At 33.5% G+C, this 21769-nt stretch overlaps 2 protein-coding genes across 2 annotated transcripts in view; both read left to right on the top strand.

Annotated features, from left to right (window-relative positions):
• Positions 1-142: 142 nt before the first annotated feature.
• LOC144449285 (two pore calcium channel protein 1-like) lies at positions 143-7834 on the top strand. Its single transcript, XM_078139800.1, has 10 exons — positions 143-199; positions 1061-1323; positions 2285-2398; positions 2673-2803; positions 3949-4037; positions 4409-4502; positions 5107-5206; positions 5975-6091; positions 6885-7167; positions 7770-7834. The coding sequence occupies exons 1-10, from the start codon at positions 172-174 to the stop codon at positions 7832-7834; spliced, it is 1284 nt and encodes a 427-aa protein (XP_077995926.1). The 5' UTR covers positions 143-171.
• An 878-nt stretch (positions 7835-8712) lies between these two features.
• The window catches only part of LOC144449058 (two pore channel protein 1-like), a 67277-nt gene continuing 54220 nt past the window's right edge, over positions 8713-21769 (top strand). The window contains exons 1-2 of the mRNA XM_078139470.1: positions 8713-8759; positions 9393-9465. Of these exons, the coding sequence (XP_077995596.1) occupies positions 8747-8759; positions 9393-9465 (86 nt within the window). The 5' untranslated portion in view covers positions 8713-8746. The remainder of the gene's footprint in view (positions 8760-9392; positions 9466-21769) is intronic.

Here is a 21769-nt window from a genome sequence, read left to right as displayed (position 1 = left end):
GTGAGGAGCGCGGAATAATATACACAAGTGAATAGTCCGTTCCGTTGCTAAGAAGATTGACGAGGTCAGTCAGTGACCTCACGGAAAATCTCGAAATAAACACCCGAGATTTTACGAGAAAATAACAAAAACATGGCAGCTGTGAATGACGGAAGTCCCCTTCTGGAGCAAATGCCCGAAACACTAACATTGAGTTCAGGTAACGACGCAATTTTGACATTTCATATAAAGCATACATATGCACGTGAACAATATCAACTGTACTTCCACTATAGGTACTTTGAGAGATGAACACATTTTCCATTGAAATATAATTTCTATGATTTATATTTTATTGAAATTGAATGAAACGAAAGCAAATGTTGTGAACTACAACTTTTGTGTCTAACTTTTCCATTCTTACGATATAAATAAAATTGTCAGCATCTCGCTGCTGTGTCGGCTGGAGCATATGGTGAAGCGTGCACAACTTAAAATACGTGCTTCTGCATGACATTTCTTGTGTCATAGTTGTCCATATCCATGTACCTACTATACAGTATTTAATACTTCAATATTGATTTTTTTTTTTCAATTATGTGCAAACTTAACTGTGAATGACATTTTTTGTGTGAGTCAAAATTGTCCTTATAATAATCATACTGTATAATATTAAATTCAGGGTGTTTTTTTTCAGTTATGTGCAAGCTGTAAATGACTTTTGCCCAGTGAGTGTTTTTTTTAATCTTGAATCCAATATAGAAAATTATTAGAAATCGTCAGTCAAATCCTGTAAATAAATTTTTAAAAATAAAAATTGTAAGATGATGTTTTTTGGTATGTGTGGTTAGTAGGTAAAATCTACCCAAGTAGTGTCAGGTGTACAAGTTCCCCAACTGTTTAACCGGGGTACCACTGGCACTCCTAGGTTGGTACAAGCTCAGACCACTAAAAGTGGTCTGAGGTACAAAGTATTCTAGTCTATCTAAATTTTATCTTTATAATTCTCTCAGGTTGAGACCCCCTGAAACTATTGCACAGTTGTTAACTGTTTTTATATTTTCTCTTCCATTTCAACAAGGACCAAGTCCAGTGCGAAGCAACAGCCGTTCTGATGAAAACCAAATTTGGAAATTAAATTATCAGGAAGCTGCCATTTACTTAGAAGAAGGAAAGAATAATGAAAGGTTTACAACTCACCCAAAGAACCAAGATGCAGTACCATCATATCTTATTGTTCATAATGTCTGGTTTAACTTGTTAGATTTGCTAGTTTCATTATTATTGCTGTTTTTGGCATTATGTGAACGTCCTGCTGTGCATTTACTGAAACTGGATGAAGTTGTGAGTGTTTATTTTGTTTTCATTTTTATAGAAAATTTTGGATTTTTGATAGGATATTGCATATTAAAAGAACATAATATGTTCTTCAGAAAAATAGGCCTTAAAATTTTGCTTTTCGCTGTTCAAGAAAACGCCAATCTATTCTCAGCTCATATCAAGAAGGAACTTGGAGCTAGTCTAGACACTATCTGTGGCTTCAAATCTTAAACTCTTTCATCTCATCTATCTCCATAAGAAATCATACACCAAGAATTGTTCTTGCAAATGAGTAAACCCACAACTGCTAGAATTATGTAAACAATGTATAATAGGTCCTGGGCTGGGAGACAATCATTCATTTAGTTTTTTGTAATTCAAGCTACTTTGATTTTCAAACAAATTTAGTCACTGAGGCACGTTCATCCTTAAAATAAATCTATCTTCTGGAGAGAATATATTTCTAGAGCATGGCAAAATTAACACTAAGAAATGATATATTTATGTAAATAGTTAATACATGTAATTCATTTTGATTTTAAATATTGCAAATAATAAACTGTGGTGGGTATAAAATGCAATCAAATCTATACTATAAACCGTGGGCATGAAATTCAAACAACCCAGCTCAAGTTGATAGAATAGATCTGATTGTACCCACCCACTGTGGTTTATAACTTACACTATGTTACTTATCTAAGTTTTTGCTGATGTATGTACTTGGTTTAATGTGACTGTTATCAAACATGTTTGATAACTGAAACTGAACGCCATCATTATTTCCACCATATGTCATGTCATTTTATCCTAGCTGGTTCTCTCTTCAGTAGTGGCTGATACTGATAGGGTGGCACAATATGGAATGTCTTATAAACACTGCCATTCATTGATGAAATTAAACATGATTCAAATTCACACCCTTGACTTAATTTTGAAAAGGGCCTATATATCACTCTTGGTATTTCCATTGTATTCGCTATCATAGGTTCACAGTTCCTTGGAGTTATTTGCACTGACAATAATAGCATTACAGTTGGGTATGAAGATGAGATGGTTAGGTTTCAAAACATTTGTTACACACAAGAGGACAGCTATTAAGGTAAGTAATTTAAGTATGATTATTGAGAAAATACAACAGTCAGTCAGATTGGATTGTCAAGGGCAAGCTTAAGCATGTTGCTTTCTGATTGGCTAAGTAGAAGTTACTGATTTGTGATTTGAATGTTACATACTTTCTGATTGGATAAGTAGAGATGATATTGCTTTGAGATTTGAATATTTCTACCAGGGTATATAATCCATATTTTCTGTTCAAAAACAATATCTTGGCCTGTGCATGGTATAGTTATGTACTTTTTAACATTACCTTGTAGTCGGCCACTTTACTGGTAATGTATGCTGAAGCTATTGTTGTATTAGTGAGGCAAACAAGTCATTTCAGAGTAACCAGAGCATTGCGACCAATCTTTCTGATAGACACACAATACTGTGGTGGAGTCAGAAGGTAAGTCTAATTGCATGAAAACACAACTCAAATCATAGACTCATTTCCATTAAAATAGCTATGACTATTTTAGAATCTAATTCTATGAGGTAATGTCAGTGTCTATATTTTGATTCTAAATTTGTAGTAGATATTATTCTCAATATTTTTCTTCGTTCAGCCCAGGAAAATACAAGTGACCTGAGGGGTCTTTGTCACTATGAGTTACTAGACGAGTAGTGACAACCCTTGGGTTATGAGTATTTTCTGGCTGGATGAAGACAAATGTCAGAGAATAACATAATTATACCAGTGCCAGTAAAATCAAAGAAAAATTAGGGAAAGTAATGGTAATTTTGGATTTTAATTTTGACTCTATTTTGAATACAGCAGAACCAGTCATCAGAAACAGTGACATAGAGATGTGTTGTCCTGACATAGACGTGTGTTGCCATGACATAGAACGACCAGAGTATATATTCCATATTTTTTGTTCTAATTGGCTCATGCATGTTTTTATAATATATAATAGCTGAAACAATGGAATTACTTTCATTGATAAATTCTGAGTAACCATAGGTAATAAAGTAAAGTATGGTGGCTTTATTTCAAATCAATACATTTAACCACACAATGTAGTGATGTGGATATAAGAATACCATTGTCAAAATTTGTTTATTACTCCTGGACCCAAATGTGTTTAAATGTAAAATTGTCTTCTGCTAATAATTTTGTGTGCCAAAATAAGTACATTTATAGTAATGAAATTCATGAAAGCTCGAATTAAATTTTAATCTATCTTAAATTTAATGTATTGCTGTCACAATGAATTTCAACACATTTTTATAATGACTAAGTTCTTGTTCATGAGTGAACAAGACTGACTGTTTGCAGTCTAAAGCTCTCAGCTTATCAACAGTGCCCTCTATCATGAGTGAACAAGACTTGACAGTTTGCAGTCTAAAGCTCTCAGCTTATCAAAACACCCTCTATCATGAGTGAACAAGACTGACTGTAGCTCTCAGCTTATCAACAGTGCCCTCTATCATGAGTGAACACGATAGTTTGCAGTCTAGAGCTCTCAGGATATGAAAAGTATGTTGTGTGTATTGGTTAAAATTTTAGTATTCATGAAGTTCTTGTGTTTATGTTTATTTTATCAACAGGGTAATGAGGCAAATCTTACAGTCTCTACCACCGATTGTAGACATGTTGGTACTTCTGTTATTCTTCATGCTTATATTTGCTGTTCTTGGTAAGTGTCCAGTTGTTGTTACCAGTTTAAAAAATTGTATCAGATAGATTCTTCTTACTTATGAAAATTTACTTGTGCAAGATGAACTGAGAAAATGTAATCTGATTGTTTTCTCTATGTTTGTGTGTCTTTATCTCATTTAGAAATTTAGGGAATTGCATGGATATGACTAGTTCTACTTATTTCCATTGTCCTCACCAGACATTTCAGTCTTCATTTTCTTTATATTCTTTTTGGAAAAGATATTTTATTTGCACATATTTATATATTGTTTGCAAACGTTATCATCTTGTGAAGTAAATTCATTCATTCATTCTTTCATTCATATTTGTTCTCCAATTCCATATTATTATTTTTTTTTCCAATTTCAGCATTTTATCTATTCATACCTGACCAACAAAATTACCTATTTGAGAGGTTTGAAGACTGCTTTGTTCATCTCTTTATACTACTAACCACTGCCAAGTAAGTCACACTCTTGTGTTTTTAACCAGCAACACCACCATGCACAGACTTTTGTATGTGATGCTTCTATCACAATATCCAGTGTATGTTTTGTTGTAGCAGTCAGTAGCATTGTTTTCCAAAATGAAAGTGCAGTTTTTAGCTTCTGTCGTGTCCTAAGTGCCTATACATGTCAGTGTAAAACATCTCATGAATATTCATTGTGAAACCATGAATATATTATTTCTGCTGACTCCCATGATGCAATAGCCCACAGGAAAGATACCCTATAAAGGCACAAAATCAACTTTATATTTTTCTGAAATCACAAGTAATTATAGGTGATGTAAAAATCATGAAATTACTCTCCAGGACCATAGTTTATGAAAATGACTTCATTTCCTGGAGTGATGTTTCCCCTTTAAACATGACATGATGTTTGTTTGTTTGTTTGTTTTTAAAAAGTATTTTTGTGCTTGGAATTGCTCCCAGGGATTTTCTGTTATGCAGACACATACACACAAACACACATAATACTGCCAAGATATGATGTTTCCTGTAGCCATATTTTCATGAGTGTTAGCCACAATCTAAGATGTAATAAATCAGTGAATTTGTTTGTTAGTTTTCCAGATGTGATGATGCCAGCCTATAATACTCACCGATCAGCTTCATTGTTCTTCATTGTCTATCTTGTAATCGAGCTTTATTTCCTCATGAACCTGGTTAGTATCATGTTTTACTTTCAACTCATTCATTCTTTCTATATTTCCAGAAACATTGTATGGTGTGACAATGTACAAGAAAGAACTTGCGAACTGCCATCTTGCCACCAATTATTGTATTATTCAATTTGAAAAACATGCATGAATAAATCACTGCTGTACATAAAGTTGGTATATTCTTTGTAATCCACAAATAATCTAGTTTACTCAAACCCTTGAAGGAGAGCTATCCTTCCAATCACCCCAGATTAAGTATTACTACAAATACAAATAACCTTGTCTTGGTAACCCACACCCTTGCAGGAAGGCTATTTTTCCAATCACCCCAGATTAGGTATTACCACTGGCAACTACAAATAATCTAGTTTTGGTTACCCAAACCCTTACAGGAAGGCTATCCTTCCAATTACCCCAGATTGGGTATTACTAGACTTGGTTACCCAGACCCTTACATGAAGGCTATCATTCCAATCATCCCAGATAAGGTATTATTATTGTTTTAGTTTGTAAGGTACACCATGATGGGGCGCCCTCACACAGCGGTCAACCCCCTTTCAGAGCTAGGCTGATAATGACAGAACAACATGACATATCTTACTCTAATGTTGTTTCAACTGAAATAAACAGTATTTGTTATTTATTTATTTATTTATTTATTTATTTATTTATTTATTTATTTATTGTCAAGTTTTGCAATTCAAGTCTCTGGACTATTCATTCACCTTGTAACGTAATGTCTATATTCTATCATATTCTATCTCATTTCAGCTTTTAGCTGTTGTATATGAGACATTTACAGGCATAGAAAAAGAGAAATTTAGACAGTTACTACTCCATAAATATAAAGGTGCTACATGTGCATTTAAACTTCTGTGCAGTAAACAGGTAAAATATGTGACTTTTATCAATTCTCAAAAAGAGGATTTTTATATATGAATGTAAGTTTATCACGCTAACATCCACTCTAATCTATAATATACTATCCCACAATGTTTTTAGTTCTTGTTGGCACTTATTTTCACAAAGTTGATTTTCTTGGGATACATCAAGCTACAGGTAGTATTACAAAAAAATGTCAACAGAAAAGACAAAAATGTAGATATTAAAGTATTTGTTTGACTTCATGTCTGCCTTTTATTTCTTTTTCTAAATTAGACATTTCTAATCAAAGTTAGCTCATGTTGTCAGTACCTTTTCATGTACCTATTCATGTACCACATATACCCAATTTTGTTAGATTTATTCCACTGTAGAAAAATTTTACTTTAGAATTGACCTTTAGTAATAGTATGACACTGAAAGTCTGTTCCATCAGACATAGCTGAAAGTGGGTATGTCACACTCACACAGGTACTTTAATATGATACTATGAAATGAGAATCCTATCGTAACACATACACACATCGTGTCATGTTGATCAATCTGAAAGTAGATAAGAATAAAATTTCAGATGTGCTAACTGTACTCATTACATGTGAAAATATTCAACTTGTTGCATTCATGTCAGACTTAATGACTACAGTAGTAACAGTGTGTTACATTTACTCATAGTTTATCAGTATCAAAAATAAACACATGAGTGTGAAACACATTTTCAGCATCTCTGGAAAACCGTAATGCTTATGAAAGAATATACGATGTCCTGTTCATTTTTGTCTTTTTGATTTTGAAATTTTAGAATCCAGGAAAAATACCGTTTACTCACTTTGAAGGACTCATGAAGTATTACAAACCGAGGCACAAACAGAAAGATGTGTACTTGACTTTCAAAGCCTTAAATACTCATGAAACTGAACTTTTGTCATTACAAGAGTTCACAAAGATTTATGAGATGTCAGAATTGAAATGGAAGGTGAAGACGGATAATGCTCACTGGTTTGACAGATTACCCCGTGTGCCTTATGTTCTTCTCAAGTGTACTCACAAAATGGTCACATCTAAGCTCTTTGAATATTTCATTTGTAAGTACCGTTTGAATTATTGGTGATACTTTTATGAAAATGGTGGTGGTGATGATTGTGTTGATGGTGGTGGTGATGATGATGATGATGATGATGAGGAGGATGATGAGGATGATGATGAGGAGGAGGATGATGGTGATGGTGGTGATGACAACAATGACGTTCTTGTTGTCGTCGTCATTGTTGTTAAATTTACTACAGTGGCAGTTACTTCTTGAAATCAGTGCACTATTTGTGTCATAGAGCTGTTGGATTGTCCATGTTAATGTCATGTTATGTTATTGTCATTTTAATATGGTGTTGTCATTTTAATATGGTGTTGTCATGTTTATTATGTTAATGTCACGTTATTGTCATTTTAATATGTTGTTGTCAAGTTAATGTTATGTTAATGTATGTTATTATGTTAATGTAATGTTAATATGTAATTGTCATGTTAATATGTAATTGTCATGTTAATATGTTATTGTCATTTTAATCTCATATTATTTTCCTGAACATTGTCAGTACAAACAGGGATAGAGTAAGGGTCATCAAAAATAACATATTGAATATATGCCAACCTTGCTACTCTATTTATTTATATTGATATTTCATAACAGACGTTGCAATTGGTGCAAATGGTATCTGGTTCCTGGTGGACACTGTCAAGTTTTCAAGTAAGTAGTTAATTGTTTGAAAGACTTGTAATATAACATGTCAAAAAACCCCCTGGGCCAGTAATATGACAGTACCTGATGACGCATGAGTGCTTGCAGTGTGCTCGGTGGCCATACTTTCATAAGCGTAGCAAGTGGAAGTGCTGCAGAAAACACTGCAAGCATGAGTACAAATACTCCTGAGTACCCACACTGGAACTCATGCAGAATGGGATTCTGAAATTACTGTGTATGTTTCTTTGAAACAGCAAATTTCAATAAAAATGACATTGCGATCACACGCTTTTTGTGTTCAACAAAAGATCATGCCTTCATTTGCATATCATTTGCATGTAAGTATGCAATAATGTGTTCGGTTGTGCAATGTGTTATACTGTAGTGCAAAGACCACTAGTATGCATACTCACCGGTGTAACTGTAAGTAATCTCTGGTACATATGTAATAATCATAGAGTACATACCGGTGTGCCCTCTAATGATAGCCGAATTTTGTTTTTGTGAGTCAAAATGAGAAAAACTAGCATTTCTTGTGAGTCACCACATAGTAAGAGGTAGGGGAACACCAAATTTTGTACTAGAAATTGTGTGCGTCAGTGGCACGTCAAATTGGCTTAGCAGGCACACTGGTACATACTCCATATCTTGTGTACATCTGACTGATAGTGAACTTAATGTAGTATACAATGTAGAAAGAAGGTTTTGGTTGACACCAGGTACATGTATGTGATATCTTAGTGAAACAGTGTTGTTTCTGAAACAAGAGCAGTGTTTTAGTAAGGAAGTAAGGTAAGGAACTGTCTGTGGATAGGGTAAGAAAGTGAAATTGAAATCTCAAAATTTGATATGTTTTCTTTCATGTTGTAGACAATGACAGTAACCGAGGCGAACCAATAGTGTTTGAAGTAACCTGGTATTCCATCATGTTTGTAGCCAGTAAGTTGTATGTTTTATCTCTGTACTTACAGCTAAAACAAATAAACTTGGAAGAATTCTATTATCTGTACCACAGGATGAACAGAACACCAGAAATATAAAGATGCAAGAACAATCGTTATATTTGTCAACATAAGAGTTTTGTTTTTAAGAAAATGAATCCTGTGAATATTTTAAATTTTATTCTCAATACTTTGGTTCTATTTTATAGATAAGCATGTCCTAATTAGACGGAACTCTTGTGAAATCAGTCAATATATTTTGCAGAGTTTCAGAAGGAAAACGTGTGATGATTCATCACCTAAAATGATTTTCATTCAAAATATGCACTTGTTTTCAATTCAAGATTTTTGTATAACTGGCATATGATGATAAACAAAAGTTCAAGTATGGATATGGTAGAGGGCGCTGTTCAGTATGACTTACCAAGAACTCTGACAAACCCAACTTGTACTTTGTTGATCTATTCATCTCTATGGCAACATATTGGATATCAAATGTCACAAACTGCTATCAGTATTCATTTCACATCATTATTTTTTAATAGGTTTTTTTTTTAAATAGTTTTATTGTCAGGAAGAACAAAAAGGAACACTTTCAACTGAATATTAAATTGTATATTTTCTATTATAGTTTACACAGTAGAAGCCATTCTCAAGATTCTTGCCCTGGGACCAACCACATACTTCAATTCTGGCTGGAATGTGTAAGTACTAGCACTTTCTTGGATATGTTACACCATACATGTGGGTTTGAATGGAAATGTGTGAGTTTGAATGGAAATGTGCAATTACAACTTAATTCAGTGAGGATGCATATGTTGTAATATAAGGCTCTAGGCTTTGAAAGAAAGACCTAGAAAGTCAACTTTGACCTTTACAACAAGGTCAAAGGTTAGACACGAGATGGGGAGACAAGTTTCTCATGTATGAATGATGTACAATCACCTGGAAGAAACAAGGAGTCAACTAAAATGTTATATGAATTCGTGCTAATAAAATGAATGTCACATCCAATACCAGAAAGCTGCTCTGTAGAAGTCACTTCAATCACAATATCCATGACAACAGCATCATTACTATGACAACCATATCACTTCTCTATAGACGATAATTTGTAATATGACATGACAGCCATGTCAGTACAAACTAGATGAAATAAATTTGCCCTAGAGCAACAAGCCAAGAAGACAGGTAATTGTGTTTCGTAGACAGATTCATAAATAGGACATGTTGTCAACATGAAAAGTGATTATTTCTACATGTTTAGCAGTGTTACACTATGGTTTAGGAACTCCAACTAAACAAAGTAGGAAAATCAGGATAAAACATGCCTAGATTTCTATACCCACTTACCAAAATTTTCAGTGAACCCTCAGCTGGTAGAATACTTCAAGAACATGGCATACAGGCATCACTAAATTTTACAAACAGTGCACTGTCATCTATGTAACATTATGTTTGTTATTCTGTTCAAATTCCCAAAAAGGTATTAAGTTATGTAATATCATAACTAGGCAAAGTCCATAATCTCACAGAGGGTAGTTTCATTTGTGACAGGCTGCCTCACGATGATATTGTAGATAACGCCCTCCACGTGGAGAATGCGCATAGTATATAGAACGTGCATAGGTAGTCATTGCACCGCAATGCATCCTTGGGTAAAACCACCAAAAAAATCACATAATTTATATAGGACGCGAATGCGTACTAGTCATTGAGCCGCTATGTGGCCGCTGCACGAGCTATTAAAGTGGCACAAGGTGAGTTTGTAAGTAATGAACATGCATAAAACTTTGATGAAACTATTTTAATACAATGTTTATGTCAATGTTTACCTTCTATGACATTACAGTTGTCTTCTGGCATTGTTATAACAGTTGATTGCATAGCAGGGGTTTCCTTGACATTCTTTATATGTATATAAATTATGTCATCAGATCATTTATATGTTATATCTTGATACCAGGTTTGAGTTCAGTCATTAGTGAGTGATGGTTAAGTATGCTTCAGTAAGTAGAATATCATCAGAATGTTTTAAATATGCAGCAAAAATGATGCCCCAAAATATATAAATTCAGCTTGTGCCCATATGAATTGCAAGCTAGTATCACATAGGGGTGGTTTTAGTGACTTCCTCGATCATCATAACAAAAAGAGACATTGTATGTATTCTGTGCTACATTGTGTACTTCTCGTTACTTTTTACTCTTTTCATGTCCTCATCTTCACATCATGTCTGAAGCAGTGGATAATATCATTGTTGTCATAGCAACAGAGTTTTAATCATCAAGATATATATACAGGCATTTGCTTCAAACCCTGTGAGAGATTACCCTATGTTGTACTTCCAGGAGTCTAATCCATACAGTTTTCCTTACTTCCTGACACACTATCCGGTATAACTATTTCAATATCAGCAGATGTTGATCCTGTACTCTTAATCACTTTTTATCAAACAGAAATCAGATTAAGAACAGCGACTGCTTTCATCTTTTCATTGTCGTCAGTTCATTAATTGGAACCCAGATGTTAGCACAGATAAGCCAATTAAACTAAAAGGACATGATGGTATTCATTGCCATGGTGATAATTAGTTGTACTCAAAATTATCCCAGAGATGAGCCGTATTTATTGATTTTAGATTAAACTCCAGCAGGTGTGTCAAGTCACATTTTTTTCTTGTGATTTGTTCTTATTCACATTTGACAGTTCAGCCTTAATTGGTACAATGTGTCAAGTATTTATAATATATGTTAATTTATGTAATTATGCACACATCTACCACCTCAGTAGTTGAGGGCGCACTACAATTCATTGTCAAAAAATCCAATTCGTGAATTAGTACCTGATGACAAGATTAATATGCATGATGAGCATCTTGTAAGATTGATATTTGCAAACTATAATTTGATTGCAGTAGAATTTTTCATGTTAAATGTAAATGAAGCAGTCTAGAATGACTAATAATGAAATGTTTCTATGTAGTCGGTAAATTTTTCTAGATGAACTGTAATTATCAATTTCACAAGACAGGAGCTTGTTGCTGACGTCTTGAATCCGTACAGGTGCAAATCGTTTGTTGCTTGTTAAAAAGTTTTAACTTCTTGGTAAAATATAATCCATCCCTATATCACCTAAAAATACCCGTGGTAGTTTTCTTGCTGTAGTATTCTATTTTGATGGTAGAAACCTGGATAATTCCATTTTATAACTATAGCATTATATAAAATTGCTGTATGAACTAGAACTCTGTTGGAAATCATCACCGAAAATGGAATCATTTTTCCTGCGCCAGTAATTTAGATTCCCATCACACATTACAATCTAGAATTACAAGCAGACATCGGCATAACATCAAAGATGTAATCTGAATTTACAATTGACCCTTAGACAAGTTTGTGATGGTTGTCATGGAAACAGCATGTTATCAAAAAACGGACGAGAAATTTTGTCTGTATACACAAATTTTACTTGTAGAGTCAAGAGTGAATGTCTTGTAATGAGAAATTTCATCGATGTCAAGATATTATTTTTTAATCGTGCTTTTGCGTGTTCATTAGGCTAGCAGCTCGTTAACATGCATGACTCAAATGCTCAAGAAAATTTGTCTTGACTTCAAAATATGAGAGACCAGTTTTATTTATGCCTGATGAGTTAGACAATATATACTGTTCAAACCTCTTGCTAACTTTGGTGAAAATAAAAAACAAGGGGAGCTTTTCTTATTAAAGATAGAATGCACCTCAGGGAGCAATTTATTTTGGTTGTAAATGATGACGAATTTGAGTTGTCTTGAACCAAAATACGACTCTAGTAATCGAGCTTTCGGTTTACTAAGATAGGTGCTAAAATAAATCTATCATTCCTCAATGTGGTAGATTACAAAAGTGGGTGATAACGGTTCCTGTTGCACGATTCTAATCACCTTGTGATCATGATAGTGTAAACACTGGAAGTCCCAAAACAGTACACTGCAAGTTCATGGAACTCTGTCAATAAAACTCTGCTATATGCCACCCTACTACGTCTATATTTAAACCAACACCCATTCAATAGCTTATCATTGTTGAATCAACATGTTGTGATGATAATTCTAGTTTATGTCTATCTTAGAAAACTGAAGGCTTAATTACCACAAAAGTTTTTGAAAAAAATTATTTCAAAAGGAAGACATAATATGGTACTTTAATAATTCAATCTCCAACTAAAACTTTACAAATAGTTTTCATATCCGTCTATACTTCTAACACATATTAGATCTAACATTAAACCACCTTTCTAAATGTCAACCACATTAAGAACAGCTATCTTGCTATCATGCTCCTATGATATGACGAAACCCAGCTGTGAAAAATGTGACATTAAAGACATTTGCGTCATAGAACACTCGGAAACACTGATTAGAAACCAGCACTAACTGATTGTCAGTAGCATAGTTAGACTGCTGTGATCGGATACTTTGGTAAACAAGATGAAAACGAACCCAATTTTCATTTGTAATCCACAAGCAAGCAATGAGAAATTGATTATATCATGGTCTCACAGAAGGTATCTTGTCATTAAACTTGTCAGGGGATATGAAGATGAGTATGTGATTTATGATGGTTGCAGGATAAAAAGAAGAATGATTCTATTGCTGAGAAATTAACAATCATATGTCCATAAGCAATAAAAGCATTCCTGGCTGAGAAAATTTCACATTTCATAATAAATTAAAAATTGTATGTAGCAATAAAAACATCCCTGGTTGTGAAACTTTCATATTCATAAGAAATTACTTTGTACTTCCAACATATTGTGCCAAGTGTTATTACATTAAAAAAATCCCTGGCTGGGAAAAGTTCATATTTCATAAAAATTTGAAATTGTATGTCTAAGCAATAAAAACATCCCTGGCTGTGTAAATTTCATATCCACAGGAAATTACCCATCCTATTTCTAAAAAATGGCCCTGGCTGAAATTTTCATCATAAATTAAAACCGTATGTCTAAGTAATAAAAACATCCCTGGCTGTGAAAATTTCATATTATATATTGGACATTTCTTTCTAAATTACATATTGATAACACAATCTGTCAATTTTTATTATTAGTTTAGACAGCCTATAAAACATATAGGTATCAGTTACTGATGATAAATGACCTTGAACAGAATATCCTGACAATGACAGATGAAGGAAAAATGTGTCCTTGTAATTGAAATTTCCAATATCAAAATCAACAAATAGGTACCTGAAAGTAGGGAACTATCAATAGTTATGTGACAGTGTTTGTATTTCAGTGTCTGTTTTCTCTTTTGTAAAATGAACTATGAACATTTATCTTTTAGTTTGGCAATTGATCACACAGCCTACAAATACTGTTGAATTATCATGTAATTTCCAGTACCTCTATTCATCATCAAATATTGTTGAGTTATCTCACTATTAGTACCTTTATTCATCGCCAACTCTTGTCAAGTTATCTCACTATTTCTAGTATCACTATTCATCATCAAATATATTGTGGTGTAAAGTTATCTCTCAATTTATTTCCAGTACCCTTATTCATCATCAAATGCCGTTATCTTATAGTTTGCTTTACTTCTCTTCACCATCAAATCCTATCGCAAAATTTATAGTATCCATCGTTAAATTCATTGTACTGTAGAGTTATCTCACAATTTCCAGTTCCTCTATTCATCATCAAATACTAAAAGTTATCTCACAATTTCCAGTTCCTCTATTCATCATCAAATACTAAAATTTATCTCACAATCTTCAGCACACCCATTCATCATCAAGTACAGTGCTTTGTAGAGTTATCTAACAATTTCCAGTGGTCCCATTATTCATCACATACTGACAACTTATCTCACAATTTTCAGTGTTCTCGTTCATCACTAAGACATGTAACTACCATCTTTGATCTTTGAATTTGTAATCAACTTCATTATCTTTAGTAATTGCGGTGAAAGCAATAAATATTTGAGATTCACCGTTATCACTCATTATTATTCTGTCAAAGCTGCAGACATATCGTAGTCCTGCATGATAAATGTGTCTGCAAGGCAGATCTGGGGCTGATCTACCAGGACAATGTTAGCGAACCGTACATTAACAATAACCATAGGAGCTGTTGAGAATACTCCTAACGAAAGTTACCTTGCAAGTCTCATACATCACTTCCACCTAAGTTTGGATTGATGCCAAAAATGCATATGATAAGCAAAAGTGAATGAAACCAACTCATTTTATCGCATTTAACATCCAAGATTTTATTAAACAATGTAAATTCTCAACGCATCCTTCCTTTTTATGGTTGAACACTCACCCACACAGTAGTAATAAATGTAGAGATGTGATGTCACGTTGGAGTAATTCTGAAACTGATGAGCTACTTAATGTTTACTGTCACTACAAAAGTATATACTACTAACAACACATGATGGTTATGTTGCTGAAAAATCTTGCATACAAGACACAACCACCTGTTGGGCAGAAATGATTAAATCTGATTGGCCAGATCCAGAGCTCTTATGTTGTAAATGTTTGTTGGCCAATGAGTAAGTTGTTGTATTTATATATGTTAAAAAAGTTGAATAGAGGGTAACAAGCTGAGTTTATACATATTTGGGCATAGTTTTTGCTGAAAATTTAAAAGGTACTCGAGGTATTGTACGTACTGAAGCACACTTTACTATAATCACCATTTGCAATTGACTCAAACCTGGATATAATCCAGTGACATAATTCATCAAATATTCATGAAATCCCTACTATGCAATCAACTGTTCTAACCATGCCAGAAGACAATTGTAATGTTATAGAAGGTATGCATCAATATTAACATTATACTGGAATATAGTTTTATCCTTGTAAGTATTTTCACTTGAGTAAAAAGCTTATAAACTCAGCTTATGCCACCTAAATGTGCTGTATTGATGTCTCTTTCCTATGAAGCGAAATGTGAAAAGGGAGAGCTGCAAAACCTGTGAAATTCACAGTAGAAAATGATTTGTACAATTTCTTGATATACATATAATTGACCCTATCAAAACTCGCATTAATGACAGTGCCAAACATTGTACAACTGTACATTTTTCTGATTACACTCAAAATGAGTTCAAATGTACTTGCTGACAGAAAAACATGTCTTGTCTTATAATGTTTATAGTGTTTTTCACTTTTAAATTCCAATCTCATTTAGAATTTTGCTTTTACCTGTCTGTGTAATTTGAATGTTAGAAATCCTACTCATAAATATAGACAAAAATGAATTGTAGGATTGTTATTTTGCCATTTGTTGCACTTTGCATTTTTGTATGACTGCAAAGGAATTCATGGCAATATGAAAACACATCCCTGGATAAAACTGTTACATGTATGGAAATGATACATCTGAAATATGTTACTCTGGGACAAGATAATTTACATCGTTAAAGCGATTTCTTAGAGAAAGAGACATGACTTATAAGGACTCCAATCCAGATTCCAAGAAAACCACGCAGCGCAAAACCACTCATACATTCAGAGAATTATTTGTTAAAATGAACATCATAGCTGTTATCAACAGAATTTAGAATTCTTATTTAATGATGTGTGTATCTCACTATTGGGTGTAAAGGTATTTCTCATTTCTGCAAGATACAGTATTCAACACCTAAAAGCAAACCAGGCTTTATAAGTATTTACAAATGCTGAAAAGAAGCATTGATTGAACATAAATAACGAAAAACTCTGACTTGAAAATTGTATTTCTCGGCAAGGCGTACTCTTCCTAAGGAGTGGTGCCTGTTCTTTTTATGCGTGCCTTTTGGCTGCATACTATTACTTAAAACCAATTACACAGTTTTCACAAAATAAATAACACCGTGATATTTTGAATAAAAGGAAGAAGATTTTAATGTTGTGTAGTATTACTGCTAACTGTGAAAAAATGATATCTTTTTAAGGATTCGTGTACCACTCGCTGATTCTTCATTGCATAGCCAGAAGCCTTCTGAAATGCAGCGTGTTTTCCTTGCAAACACGATTGTTAATTTACTTCTCACTGTACATACATACATACATGTTCAATCACCTAGTAGGAGTGCTTTGTAGCATCTAGCGAGTCTCGCATCGTGACAGAATAATTCTTTCTTTCAGTTTGTGCAAAGGCATCTTGTACTTCTCACAGAGATATATCATCTAGACAGACTCGCATCTTAATAGAATAACACAATGCTTAGTTTGTGAATAAGGTAGTTGTACTTCTCAAAGCACATACATGTACAATGTTGTAAGAGATATATTATCTAGAACGACTCGCATCTTAACAGAATTACTTGATGTTTAGTTTGTGAAAAGGTAGTTTGTACTTCTCGCAGCATGTACATATACTTTTTTACATTAACCTTGGAGTGCATTACATACAATTTAGAAGCACTCACTCTACTCTGTTTGTGCAAAGTAGTTTGTACTTTTCATAGCACATACATGTGTATTAAGCTAGGAGTGCATAAAAATTAAGAAACTCACATAATACCCTATTCAGTTTGTGCAAAGGTAATTTGTACTTCTCATAGCACATATACACATACCTAGGGGTGCTTTCTAACATGTACAGAGACCCATATTCTAACAGAATAATTCCACATTCAGTTTGTGCCAAAAGTAATTCATACCTTTGATTTTGACATGCCTGTAAGGTATAACCAGTAGATATGAAACATCCAAACTCGGTACGAAATAATTGCATGGCTAGTCATGGCATTAGCTTGGTTAAATATCATCAGCTGAGAAACTGTTTTATAACTTTAATCAAACCAGCAATTTAAACTGATATTCCTCCCCCTTGTAAATTGTAACCCCCTCCCCATGTAATATGAAATTGATATATTGATCAATCTATAAAGATTAAGGGAAGTTGACTTTCAAATATTAAAAAATATGTAATAGGGTATTTTTCCCTTTGGCAGATTCTTTTTTCTGGCAGATTGCATCAAAAGTCCATCTTTTATCATATTGTAAGCATGAAACACATCAACAGTGTATGAGAAAACCAACAACTAGGATTGAAACTAAGAATTCCCACCTTCTTTAGATTATTCTGTATAGTATTACATACACCTCCAAAGCATTAACAGAAATCTGTATTTCTTATTTGACCATCAGTACATTGCAAATCCAGTATTCCAGTCATTCCTCTTTCAGCCTGATGTCATCAACTCCAAGAGAGTATTGGAAATCCAGTATCTTATTCTTTTAGTACTACTACCAACAACGATAGCAAACTGCTAGAAATCCAGTATTTTATTCTTTCAGTACTACTACCAACAACGATAGCAAACTGCTAGAAATCCAGTATTTTATCCTTTCAGAATGAGTTGTTGTAAATTACCTAGATTGTAATTAGAGAGAACTAAATGATCACATAGACAATTAAGCCATAGGAGTAAAGTCAATCTATTTCCCAAAATGCTAAAAGGTTATGATCGTTTCCACAAATCTTCACCCACATACACATGTGCAAAAAGTCTTTATCAAGCTTATTAGAAGAAAGAGGAAGGTTAGAAAAAGCTTTTCAAGCACATGATTAATGATTTCACATGGTAGATTTTGAAAGTGCAAAAGGTCAGTGATTTTGTTAGTAGTGAAGACTCTAATCACGGTTCATAATATCTTGTCTGAGTATTTCACCGCTTTTAGATGCAGTAATTCATTTCCCTAATGCATGCCTTCGATTCCATTAGGGAAATCCAATTGCCGTTCTTTGTCGTGCTTACTTTGTTCCACTCTGTGTGTTGTGTCTGGAACTTTAATGGATCTACCCTTTTGACTTCAACTGTAGGAGCATTATTTTCAGTAAGGAATTTCTACTTCATACATATACATTTGTACTTCTTTCATTTTAAACAAATTCTTCAAAATCAAAAAACGTTAAGAAGTTTACCCTTTTGTTGCACAATGTGTGACTTCCATTGAACCTGGTTCACTATCACTTTCAAAATGAAATTGGTGCACATGTACACAACATGTATTTCTCTCTCTCTCTCTCTCTCTCTCTCTCTCTCTCTCTCTCTCTCTCTCTCTCTCTCTCTCTCTCTCTCTCTCTCTCTCTCTCTCTCTCTCTCTCTCATTAAATCATTCAAAAATAACAAAAAGTTATACTGTTAATGATACATTTTGTATGAATTAAACTTTTAGTTTTAATATGTGACTTTACCATTACTTTCTTTCAGAAAATGGAGGTAGTCACTAAATAATATTTATCTGTGTCACTTTCTAAAATGTTTTAAAATAACAAGTAATCCCTTTTTCCCCAAGTTGTAGTTTTGTGTGCACAAATAACACAAAAAATCATCTTAATATATGGCTTAGCACTGCATGATTTGTACCTGTATAACTCATAGGTTTGATAAGTTAATTCATAATTTTAATTAATTTATTCCAGATAAACTGTCAATGGTATTAATAGTCTTGTGGCTCATAAAGTGATTCAGTTTCATGTTTGACTAGCCACAGATAGTGAAAATGAAAACCTTATAGAAATTGTACAATGCAATGTATGCTTTCATATAACGTGCTATTCATGATGATAGTGTACCGACTACATACCATCATATTTTAAAAGTGAACCATGTACCATACAAAAGAAGAGCATGATCCATTGATAATGTGACTCTTTTCTCTATTATATTTTGCACGATATGAAAAGCTTTCTCATCAAAATAGGAACATGTCAAAGCAATTCAGGTGTAAAGAGTGTAAATCGAACTGTTCTCGAGTTCTTTGTACTCCATCATTTTACAACCACGCATGCATATAGTATATCACAAATTGTAATATATAGTTAATAGCTTACAAAGCGTGACATTTAATTTTAAGGAAAAGCAAACAATTATTAGTATGTTGATCACGCACATGTATCACAGTTTCCGTACTACATTTATGCCACATTTTTCGCTCATTGAAATTTTACTGTGCTGAATAGTACAGGTGAACGTCTTCTTATTTGATAAAGACTTTATGAAATTTCTAGACAAGATGAAAGTTGCCATGTCAGTGGGAATGTCCTCATCATTCCTTTCTATGTTGATCAAAAGAATATTAAAAAGCCTGTAATTGTAAACAGGAGAGTTTTCAGTGCAGCTGGGTAAACATTGATGACTAAACTATGACAAGTCAGTGCTATAGAAAGAAACAACCTGAGGTAGTATAGCAAATCCTACTGTTATCAATTTTCACTTTATGTACACAATAAATGTCTAATAGACTTGTCAGATTGGGATACTGTATATTGACAGGAAAAGATAGAGAAAGTCGTTGACCCTCGTTCAGTGCAACTTGTAAGCTGAAAGAATCTATTTTCATGCATAGGTGACAAGACATGGTGTAGAATGGCAAATACCAGTGTTATCATTTTTCACTCTATGTACACATATACTATAGATTTTAATATCTAAATCTGACAAGTCTGTTAAATATTCAAGACATGTCAGATTTAGATACTGAACATTGACTGGAAAAACAAGGATAGTCATTGACCTCTGCCAAGTCTAAGCTGAAAGAGTATGTTGTCATAGCCGACAAGACTTTGATGTGACAGTTAATAACAAACAAAGCAGTGTGTCAAGACATATTCATCCTTCTCTGCCTCTGAATGCAAAACATTAAAATGAGAAAGAAATATAGTGAATTATTTTATGATGTTTGATAAAAACTGAAATGTTAAAGTTTTATTTTCTTTCACTTATCAAAACAGAGTTAGCATCCTTATACAGTGTTTTAATCTGTGCAGCAAGACTATAAGGAAATTATTACCATAACCTTTTTACATGTATTGCAATTATCATCGAATGATATGTTAAGATAAATAATGATTTGAAAATACAGTCTTTTGTAACATAAATATATTGTGAGATTAATTATAATAATTCTTTAATTACTTGTAGTTGACTACTACTATAATCATGGTATATTACACTTCTATCTGTCTTTCCTACATTTAGATGTTATTCCCAATATTTTTCTCCTTTTAGCCAAGGAAAATATGAGTGACCTAAGGGGTCTTTGTCACTATGAGTCAATAGACAAGTAGTGACAACCCTTAGGTCAACCCTTAGACAAGTAGTGACAACCCTTAGGTCACGAGTATTTTTCGAAATATTGGAGAATAACATAATTATACCAGCGCCAGTAATAGCAAAAAAAATGAGGGAAAGTAATGGCAATTTTAAACGTTTTGACTCTTATTTCGAACACAGCAGAACCAGTAGCACAGACACGCGTTGTCGTGACATACATGAGAGTATATATTCCATTATTTTTGTTCTAAATAGCGCGAACATGGTGTAATGGTATATTACACGTCTGTCTTTCCTACCTTATAAGTTTATACGTTTCAGTGCATCTAAATCTGTTGACTTCTAAGTAATAAAAGTTCACCTTTAAAGGTGCAAATGATGAAATTCTACAGGTCAGGGACAGTCTATACTGAGAAAAACACTTTCACTTAATGGTTAATCATTATCAGTTGTCCTCAACTGAACTTGTTGGATTTTTATTACCATGTGTATACTCAAGGCTGTGAACTCTCAGTGACATGCTGTTGTCTGCATAAAATGGGATTTAGATGGATCCTGCCCAGACTACTATATCCTTGAGCTAATTTGAGGCATTTACATTTCGTATTACGGTTAAAGTCATTGTAGCTTAAACTAAAACTAGTTTTTCCATAACTTTTGCCCTTATTTTCAACTTCAGTATGTTGTTGTATTTGCTGAATTATGTACATGTATTATTGCCTAATGATCAAACGCTATCAGAGTATTACAAATTAAACAATTTGTTTACAAATGGACACATAGTCCATACTTGTTTGACAGCTTTTTCACATGGACATTTAGATATTATTCCCCAATATTTTTCATTGAGCCAAGAAAAATACGAGTAACCTAAGTGGCCTTGTCAATACTAGTCGCTAGATGAGTATTTTCTGGTTGAATGAAGAAAATATTTGGGAATTATATTGTACCTCCTCAAGCAT

The sequence above is a fragment of the Glandiceps talaboti genome, chromosome 18 (assembly GCF_964340395.1).
Source record: "Glandiceps talaboti chromosome 18, keGlaTala1.1, whole genome shotgun sequence".
Lineage (NCBI taxonomy): Eukaryota > Metazoa > Hemichordata > Enteropneusta > Spengelidae > Glandiceps > Glandiceps talaboti.
This window is presented reverse-complemented; position numbering and strand designations above follow the sequence as displayed.